We start from the raw sequence: 10,667 nt of genomic DNA, 5'->3' as shown, positions 1-10,667 counted from the left end.
TCTGGAGCATTTTTGACTTGGTTGAGGAGAATTGCTTGCTACTCGCACGTAGGATCCTCATTATACCTTAAGGGTATTTTTGTCTTCTTTTTCCCAAAATCCACGTGTCGCCTTGTGAATATTTTTTGCTCCACAGTTATGTTATGTTGCTCTATGTCACAAAAAGCCTAATGGAAGGCTGATACAACCGTGTTGTAGCAAAGGCTACAATAACTGTATCCTAATTAAGTTAATGTAAACTCCAAACGTCATTAAATTCGGCTCAAACCAAATCCGAAGTCATTAATCATTGTAATGTACAATTTCCCTAAGAGCATTCCGATCCATTCAATTTTCGCGAACATAAAATTTAGTTCTTTTTTCACATGCCAACAGAATTTGCCACTTGAAGTTGAACAGCTTGCAGAAAATCTCACCCTCACTTGTTTTCTAACAACATTTCCTTATTTAACTCACTAATCGCATCTTAATTTTCCTTTGAACCCACTATTCCAATTTCAAATCTCATAACTTCACTAATTTCACTACCACTTTGTCTTCCACTAGCTCCCGGCAGATATCCATCATGGGAACTTTTGTGCAGAACTCAGCCCAGGAGGATGAACATATTTTCCGAAGCCGGTCCCCTGATGTCCGAGTGCTTGATAACATCACGTTGCCAGAATTTGTGCTCCAAAATGCGGAATTATACGCTGGAAATGTTGCATTCGTGGAGGCTGTGACCGGAAAGAAAATTACCTACGGGGAGATGGTTAGAGACACAAGGAGGTTTGCTAAGGCCTTAAGGTCTCTTGGCCTTAAAAAGGGGCAAGTGGTGGTGGTTGTTCTCCCAAATGTGGCAGAGTATGCCATTGTTGCCTTGGGAATAATGGCTGCTGGTGGTGTATTTTCGGGTGCAAATCCGTCGGGGCACGCATCTGAAATAAAGAAGCAGGTTGAGGTTGCTGGTGCCAAGATAATTGTAACAAATGGTGCAACTTATGAAAAGGTAACGCTTGTAATCACATTAATTCTTTTATTTTGAATAATGCAGGCATTTATGATCATAATTCTAAGCCTTTTAAGTTGAGAATTTGAGATGATCAGGCAAAAGCTTTTGGGGTGCCAGTAATTTTGCTTGGAGAAGAAGTTATTGAACATGAACTGGGAAAACCTACTTGAAGCCGCAGACCGTGCCATAACAGAATTGATGAGGAGCTGCAGCAGACTGATCTATGTGCCCTTCCCTTCTCATCAGGCACAACGGATTGTCTAAGGGTGTAATGCTGACTCACCAAAACCTAGTAGCGAACCTCAGCTCCACGTTTTTTGGAGTAACGCCGGACATGATTGGTAAAGTCACCGTGCTAGGCCAAATTCCATTCTTCCACATCTATGGGATCACTGGAATATGTTGTGCCACGCTACGAAACAAGGGGAAAGTGGTAGTGATGGGAAGATTTGAACTGCGCACATTTCTTAACGCGTTGATCTCACACGAGGTCACGCATGCACCCATTGTGCCACCGATCATTTTGAACTTGGTTAAGAATCCAATTGTTGATAAGTTTTATCTTACTAAGCTCAGACCCCAAGCTATTATGACTGCTGCAGCTCCTCTTGCTCCGGAAGTCCCCAACGCTTTCGAAAACAAGTTCCCCGGCGTCCAAGTCCAAGAGGTGACACAAGAAAACCCTTCATTTGTAAAAAAAAAGTAGTGTGTTTGTGCTGATTAATTGTTTTAAATTAAATGCATGATGGCTTCACACTGGAGACATTGGCTATATAGATGATGACGACAACGTCTTTATTATCGAACGGATCAAGGAATTAATCAAGTACAAAGGTTTCCAAGTAAGATGGAATACTTATTAACTACTCCAGATTAATTACACTAATCCACATTGCAATGTAATTGCTTGACTAATTATGTGTGCAACATCTGAAGGTGGCTCCTGCTGAACTTGAGGCCATTCTTCTATGTCATCCCTCGGTTGAAGATGTAGCAGTAGTCCCGTAAGTTGATTTCGATGAATCAAAACAAAAGGTTTTGTTGTTCTTGTTTAGATTCATTGGTAGAATTTTTTTGTGCAAGACGGTCTTCCTTCGTCAAACAATGGACTTTGTATCCACAATGCGTCAGTAACATATTGATATGCTTTGCTATGGACTGCGTTATCTACTTACATTATCGGCACTTTTTTGAGGCTGCCGGATGATAAGGAGGCAGGGGAGATTCCAGCAACAAGTGTTGTGATAGCGGCAGGTGCAAAAGAGAGTGAGGAAGAAATAATCAACTATGTGGCCTCGAACGTTGCACAATACAAGAAAGTGAGTGGTGCACTTTGTGGACACAGTACCAAAATCACCCTCCGGGAAGGTCATGAGAAGGCTTGTCAAAGAAAGCATGATAGAAAAATCAAGGCATCCAAGCTCCACTGCCTTAACTAATATTCCACAATTTAATTGCATGTCCAAATTAATAATTAATTACACATATCATGATTTAATTAGGTCAATTGTTGTTGAGCTGTGATTAGCAAATCAAGTACTATAAAGATTATATAACTAATTTAAAACGATTAAGTCAAGCGTTATCATACGGTCACATGATATCACAAATTTACTCTTGTTATGAAACGTCTCTTTTCACAAGTGACTAGACACGAGAGAGGAGGGTGACCACCGACCAGGCCATGGAACAAGGAAGTCGAGGACAGTGGGGGCATAAAGCAAATGAGGTTACACTTGGTCTGCACCAGCACACGTACCTTGTTGCAGGATCACACATATTTGCTCCCCAAAGAAAAGTTCCTACTGAAAAAATGAACACATCTTGGCAACTTTCTTTTGGACGGCATGATATTATGCATGATATACAAGTAAAAATAATTTATTAAAAATGAATAATTATATTATAAACGGTATTATTTGCATGAAGTTCATCTCACTCAGTGGAATAAGGGCCAATCATACCAAAAAATAATTCACTCTGAATAACTCACAAGATAAATTTAGTCAATCACTCACACAGGAGCGAAGTCACTAAGGGATTTCAGTGGTTTCGGGCCCATTCTGACTATGTTGTAAGAAATTTTTTGTTGGCCTTAAGCTTGCGCTGCTATGAGACATGAGAAAGGAGATGGATTGTTCCTTATCACGTTGTGGCCTTCAAATTTTAACAGTTTTGTTGTTTTATCTTTGTAGTTTAATGAAACAATAAGTTTGTAAACAGAGGTTTAAAATAGATTTTAATAATATTTCTAAAGCAACCTAATCATCTATATTTATAGACCTCCTTTTTGCCCTCCCTCCCATAGAATCCTGACTTCTCTATACATATTAGATGGAGAAAATATTTCAACAATGTTATAATTTTTTATTTTGTCCTTGAATATGAGTTCTTGAAGACTCGAAAATTTTGTACAAAGATTATTCACTCCTGGCGGATGTACACTGGGACCAAGATGGTTTTAGAACCATTCAGAGTTCAGAAAATATACATATGAAGGTCTTTTGAGGATCTTCCGAATGTTTGATACATACTCTTTTGCAACCAGCAAATATTTGATATGTTGACTTGTGGACAACATGATTTGGTTGACGATAACAAGTCGATCAAGTGTTCGACGAAATACCTAAGTGAATAAATTGAAATTTTTTTTGTACACTTTACATTCTGTGTCTACCTAAAAAACTTAAACCTTTCACAAAATTCAAATCCTAAATTCCTCACCGCTCGCACTGTAACTAGTTCCATTTGAATGAACTAATTGCCACTCTTTTTATTATTCGAATGTGTACGCGGCGTCCGTTGATTTGATATTTTGAAAACAATGAACACCAAATGGCAGTAAGTAATGAACAACAGAGAACGTGCCCATGTGTGCCCTTCTCAGCATGAGATCTTGAAATTCGATTTAATTAATTTATCGGATTAGTTAACTAATTGTTTCCATTTGCCAACCTCAATCCACACGAACTTACTGTTTATTACACACAACTAGGTTTAGCCAAAATTAATTAATTATATCGCTTGAATATTAAACACATACTTGTGCAAACAAAAACAAAGCCAACTCTCACTCCCTCTCTCTCTCTCTCCAACCATTAGATTATTCTTACTTTCAATCCCATCCCATGTTGATTTTATGTATCTTAAACTAAATTATTAATTATGATTATTTTAAGTTAAATTATGATTAGGCCCAAGTCCTAACATGGGGTGGAGATGTACTCGATTCTTTGTGTCCGAAACACGCAAATTAAGCGATCCAGACCATTCAAGGGAGAGAAAGGGATCTGAGCCGTTTAAGTTTTTGATTCTTTGTAAAGTGGGCCAGTAAAATATACTAATAAAATGCGTATGATTAAAATTGAGTGGTTCAGATCTTTTGATGTGCATGCTTCGAACACTGACATCTAGAGTGGATCTCGAGTCCCTAACATTAGGGCGATCTCTATATTTTTTTAGTATTAACAGTCATATTGTAAATTAGTCCAAGTTGTTAGTACAAGACACATTCCTAAGTTTACTTTCCTTAATCTAACCAAAATTCCCAATAAAAGAAGGCTTCACATGACATTGGTAACGTCTTTTGTAGTAGATTATTATATAACCACACTCCAAGTTTCCAACCATAAAACCATGTATGGGGTGGTAAGTTTTAGTAAAATACACCATTTCAATACTATCAATACTAAAATACAAGTAAAATAATGTAGTGTGTGATTTAGATTGACCATAACAGTCAACTTCATGAAGTCATAAGTTGACACAATAAAAGTTAGGTTTTTTTAAAAAAAAAATTTTAAATGGTCATTGAAATTGGTATAATTTCTTATTTTTGTCTGTGAGATTTAAAATCGATAAAAGCAATCAATGAGATTGTCTATTGTCAATCATTTTGTGAGAAATCTCTGTTAAATTAAGGGTATTTTTGTCAAATCAACCAATTCATTTGAATGGGTAGTTTTTTCAATCTAACAGAGACTTTTTTTATAGAATAACTAAAATAATTGACAATGAACAATCTCATTGACTACTTCTATCAATCTGAACTCTCAATAATCAAAATAAAGAGTTATGATAATCTCATAGATTTTTTTTAAGCTAAAAAAGTCTATAAGTTATAAGTTAAGAATGCTACTCGCACTAAAGGTCATCAATTTGAGCTGCTTTTTCAGTCATGAATCAATAATAAAGAGTCTCGCTAAATCCCAAAACGAAAAAGAGAATAATAAAATAAGAGAAATGTTAAAGAGACTTGCTTAAAGTAAAATTTTTATAATTTCTTTATTATTTTACAATTTCACGTTAATTTATATGTTAATATTATAAAATATTATGAAAAAACATGAAGTGACAAACATGAGTAGGGGGACGAGTGTGAGACTGTGCCAAAAAGTTTAACATCTTACACAAATAATATTACATTTACATTACTATTTATTTGTATCATCTTTTTTATATGTAGCCCATTATACAATTAAACGGTAGAAATAATATTTTTGATCTCACGCACAAAAAAAAAAAAAATCACACAATATAAGTGTGCGACCGAGTGAGGTAGCAAGTGGCGGTACTTCCTATCTCTCTCTCTCTCTCCATCCTCTCTCTTTCTCTGGTCAATTTTTAGGACCAAAGATTGAAACTTTGGAAAGGGAACGGACGATTAATGCCAGCAAAAGCTTTTCCTTCTTTAATACCCCAAAAGCAATCTCCTCTGCAACCTCCCCAAATCACCATGTAAGTTTTACTGATTACAACCTCAGCTCGCAATCATTTTCCATTTTTCCACTTTTCTCCTTTTTCCCTCTGCACTTGCAGCATTTCATGGTATAAAAGTTGGGTTTTTTTGTTTTTTTTTTGTGCTGAATGGAATCAATATGTATGTTGTATGTTATATTTTGGAAGTTTTGGGAAACGATCAGTAGCTGCGGTTGTGGTTGTGCGGATTTTAGATTGGTATGTATTTTTGGGGAAACAAGAGAGCAATTATGAGGATCGAAGCTGCTGGAATTTCTAATTTTGGAATTATCAGTTTTAGATTTTTATTTCTTTCTTTCTCCCTGTATTAATCTGTTTCCAATAATAAGAGGTGCAACTTTATTGGGAACTGAAATTTTATTTTGTAATTTCTCATATGTATTGTACTGGAAAATTATTGAGCTTCTTTGGTAATATGCCTAAAAGCAATTTCTTTGGGGGGGTCTGGTTCCAGATTTTTTATAATTAAAATATAAAAAAAATATTGGGTATTTAGTAAACAAGATTTTAGGAAAAACAAAAAGAATTAATCTTTCTTTTTGGGATTAAAACCCCATTTGATTAAGATATTGAGCTGCTTAGTTTGATGGGTGATCATGGTTGTTGACTGGTGCCAATTTCTTGGTGACCAGAAAGGAAGAGGCTTTGAGCTTTTACTTTTTATATTTTTGATACTATTGACATTAGGGTAGGAGAATTCAAGTTTCGAGACCTCGGGTGCAATGGACAATGCTCTTAAGCAACTGAGCTACGAGGCCTCTGCGAGAGGCTTTGAGGTTTGTTGGAGGAATGTGTGAATTGCAGAGCAATGGAGGTTGAATTGTGAAATGTTGGTTGATAGTTGATAGGGTGTAGTAGGTGGGGCTTATTTAATGGCCAACTTTATGAGATTGTGACCGTATTGTATATATGAATGATTGAGCTAAAGGTCTGGAAAGTACGAGGTATGCATGTATAGGTGACGGTAACAAGTTACAATTGAAGAAAGAAAACAATTATTGGAAATAATTGAAGAGAGTGGGAGAGATGCAGAGGTGATGTCCATGTATAATCTTTTATAAAGGTGGGAAATTTTATATGTGGTCAGAGGATAAAAATCCAGGTTAGCATAAAATTCACCTCAAAATATTTGCAGGGGAATGGGGAACAGTTGACAAACTTACTGGAGGTTCAGGTTTTGTAGTAAGTTTGTGAATTGGTGGGGCTTGTTAAAAGTACTTGACTGAGAAGAGATGACTTGGATGTGTGGAATACAATAGGTAGAGTTCTGGATTTATGTATTCCATGTCTTTTGTCTTCGGTCGAATGGAGTAAATGGGGATTATTGCAGCTGTGTGTGGCTGTGTGCCTTAAAAATCTGGCAAAATTTATTAGCTTTAGAAGGATGGTGATTTATAGGTACTAGTTATAGCTGCGAAAATATTTACAGGGGGTGGAAAGCTGTTTATCTGCTGCGAGATACTTCTTTTGCTTATGTATTGAATTGTTTTATCTGCATTTTTTGAACTTTGTGGTTGTGCAGATCTGAGCTCAAGTAGTTCCACATTGTTCTTCAGTCTGCAAAGATTTACTATGTTTGCTTTCTTGTTTTTATAGTGTTTATTGATTAGTTAGTTGACATTGTACTGTATTGATCCTCCCATGTACTTTGCTACATATGTGCTTATATATAATTTTATCTGGTATATATGTTTGCAGCATCTGGTGACTGGGTGCTTTTGCATTATTTGAAGACACGATTTTGGAGTAGTTTTATGAATTCGGTGCTGATGATGGAGTGGAATGAAAAACCTCCTTCACTGTGGGATTTGGAGAACCTTTTCATGTATGGTGCAAAAGTTACTGAAAATCCTAAGAAGTTGCAACCAGCAGACTGGGGAATTGAAGGGGAACGAGGAATGAATTCTGAATCTTTCTATTCGATTGGGGGTGATGGGGGTAGTGGGGTTTCTGGCTCTGATTTGGGAGATGGTTCATCAAAGAGTTCGAAATCAGCTTCTGTCAATTCTTCAGTCGAGGAAGGTAAGAAATCCAATTTCAACTTTGAGGCTTTTGAAGGTTTCCCGAAGGATTTCTTTGATAAAAAGGATTCAGCTGAAGCTGAGGCCCTTGGATCTTCTCCAACTCATGAGGTTTCGGCTGGCTCCGGCGAGCCATTGCTCAGTCTAAAGCTTGGTAAGCGGATGTACTTCGAAGACGTTTGTGCTGGAAATAATCATGAGACCTCTTCTCTTTCTGTTATTTCCACATCTATGGCGACAAAGACAAAGAGGTTTAAGTCTGCTGCTCAGAGTGCATTTGCATCACACTGTCAAGTTGAAGGCTGCAATCTTGATCTTTCATCAGCCAAAGATTACCATCGCAAACATAGAATTTGCTCAAATCATTCCAAATCTCCGAAGGTTGTTGTAGATGGTGTGGAACTTCGGTTTTGTCAACAGTGTAGCAGGTAAAGCTTGGTAGAGATTCTTTGGGTGATGCAGCAACCCCACAATTACTTGTTTTCTGAATTACAATGATGTTTTGTTTCTTTAGCAGTTAAATCAGAATGAGCTTTAGTTCTTTTCTAACATAGATCTTGATATGCATAAATCCTACCAGGTTCCATGGCCTTTCTGATTTTGATGAAAACAAGCGAAGCTGTCGCAAGCGACTTTCTGATCACAATGCAAGGCGCCGCAAGCCACAGACAGAAGTAGTGAGACACCCATCAAGGCTGTCTTCATCACTGTTCAGCACAGGTACTGGACTCACTTAAATTCTTGCTATTTACCGACATACGTCAAATCGTGATGTAGACCATTTTGTTGAAATCTTAGTTTAAACAGTATGTTTCTGTTTCTTTTTTAGAGTTGTCAAGAATGCAAATAAACCAACCAGGGTTTAATTCACCCATCTAATAATTTAATCTTGCGGGTGTTCTTCGTCATTCACCCATCTAATACGATTCAAGTTATGAATTTTACTGAGAAATAAGCCAACTGCAATATTGGTCATCAGGCATGCTTTTAGATTAAAGCTAATGTTAAATACTTGAAATCATATTTGTACCGCCCCGTTGGTTATCCATTAAAGTTGAGCTGGGTAGCCTGGGTTTCTGTTCCGATGCAGATGGCATGAGCCTTTCTTTGGACCAAGGTCCCTATGATTACACAAAGCATGCTTCAAATTTAACATGGGATGGCTCGTGCAACCTCAAGTTTGCACAAACGAAAGAGTATTTTCCAAATCCTGCAAAAGCAGGAGGTACTGCCAGAGAGCTAAATTTTCCCAACAGTGGAAGTCCAGGCTCGATAAATGTGCTTTATCAGGATTCCAGTAGGCTGTCACCATCTAAGGCCACTGCGGCTGAGGTTCTTAACCGAGGTCTGTTTTACTTCAAAATGCAGACTGCCTTATGATTCATGACCAACAATCAATTTTTGTTATGATTCACTGTTTGATATTTGTTGAACCTCACAGAAAAAAAGATCTTGCTAATCCCGATTTGGATAGTGTCACATCATTGTAGGTGGTGTGTAAGTTTTAATTGGTGATGTTTGCAGGTGCTGAAGAATCTATGATCTCTTTCAACCTGGATGCAACGCCGGATATTCATCGTGCTCTCTCTCTTCTGTCAACGAGTCCTTGGGTCTCAGGCGAGGGGAAATCTGTTCCACTTGATACCAATCAAAGTTATCATAACAACTCACCTCAACAGGGGATGCATGCGATGACTCAAGGTGTGCCGGCCTCTTCAGAGTACTGGCAAACTCAGCATCCACCCCTAGATACCCAAGCACACGTCTCCCACTCACACAGTAATGTTGGCAACCAATTTCAGTATCTTCATCAGTTCAAAGCGCCGTATGCGTTTGGCTATAATCCAAACCAATTCAGTTGACTCCACCTGGAGTACTGTTCTTTCACCCGCATAACTTATCATGTTAAGGTTGGTTCCCTTAGCGGAGTTTTTTTTTCCGCATTGCCTTTCTGATCTTACTGCTACATTTGATCCTAATGAAGTTTTGTGTTGTAAAAATTGTGAGATCCGAGTTGTGTTTTGAGTACCTTTTGGTAGAGGCTGCTGATAAAAATCTGTCATTGTCTTTCAGAAACTCGGCACTGCTTTGGTTTTTTACGGACGAAATTCCGGGGATTAGGCATTATATTATCGGTTGCGAATGCAGGAGCTGTGTATGTGTTTAATCTGGTGCTATCATATCTCCTTTGTTATGGCATGTATAATTTGACAATTTGTAGCAAATTGGTTCACTGTTACATTGCTTTACACATGCATTTTCTTTTATTTGTTGCGACTTGTACGTCAAATTGAAAGGGGATATCACACATGCCCCTCCCAAAGCTCAGATTTCTTGCAACTTTAACAGGGTGCTGTGAACCTTGAAGGAATCCGCCGGACTTTTAATTTTCCGGTGGTCACGAAACTTAAGAGATAGATCCCTTACCGAGAATACCATTCGCACCTGTATATATTTCATGAGCTGCCGTCATCATTTAAATTTCGCATATATACATTTGACAACACTATCTATTCTTCTCTCTTAATAAAAACTCTTTAACAAATGGAAAAACGAAACCGATTTCCGCCTGCCGATTCTTAGCGCCCAACCGCAATAACAATGCCTTGGCCGCAACTCATACCTCCATGCAGCCAGGCCGCCTGCACCGTTCGTAAGGCCAGGCCAGCAACGTTCGCCTTTGAAAGGCCGCCTTCAACTGGTTGTGGGATATTGTAAACCTGAAAAATGGGCTCGTTGCTCCCTATACACCAATGGGGAGCCAGAAGGATTGTACATATTGACGCAAAAGATTGTTTTGACCAACCACAGCTTTTACCAACAATTCTATTACCTCTACAAATTTTCAGGAGAGGATCCGACGAGGATCTTCCAATCACATCCGTTCATCGTACATC

The 10,667-nt window shown here is 37.9% G+C and overlaps 1 protein-coding gene and 1 pseudogene across 6 annotated transcripts; both read left to right on the top strand.

Annotated features, from left to right (window-relative positions):
- The first annotated feature begins 557 nt into the window (after positions 1 to 557).
- LOC103416690 (4-coumarate--CoA ligase-like 1) lies at positions 558 to 2,430 on the top strand (annotated as a pseudogene).
- A 3,114-nt stretch (positions 2,431 to 5,544) lies between these two features.
- Positions 5,545 to 10,037, top strand: LOC103403173 (squamosa promoter-binding-like protein 2). 6 transcript variants are annotated; one of them, XM_008342004.4, is made up of 6 exons: positions 5,545 to 5,728; positions 7,448 to 8,198; positions 8,351 to 8,490; positions 8,861 to 9,115; positions 9,295 to 9,680; positions 9,844 to 10,037. In XM_008342004.4, the coding sequence occupies exons 2-5, from the start codon at positions 7,504 to 7,506 to the stop codon at positions 9,630 to 9,632; spliced, it is 1,428 nt and encodes a 475-aa protein (XP_008340226.3). In that variant the 5' UTR covers positions 5,545 to 5,728; positions 7,448 to 7,503; the 3' UTR covers positions 9,633 to 9,680; positions 9,844 to 10,037. The 6 variants fall into 6 exon arrangements, with proteins under 6 accessions (XP_008340226.3, XP_017179188.3, XP_070671483.1 ...); XM_017323699.3 differs by having other exon boundaries at positions 5,710 to 5,818; XM_070815382.1 differs by having other exon boundaries at positions 5,718 to 5,947.
- The last annotated feature ends 630 nt before the right edge of the window (positions 10,038 to 10,667 follow it).

This window comes from Malus domestica, chromosome 16 (genome assembly GCF_042453785.1).
Source record: "Malus domestica chromosome 16, GDT2T_hap1".
NCBI classification, from domain to species: Eukaryota; Viridiplantae; Streptophyta; class Magnoliopsida; order Rosales; family Rosaceae; genus Malus; species Malus domestica.
Note: the sequence above shows the minus strand (reverse complement) of the source record. Positions and strands in the feature narration are given on the sequence as shown.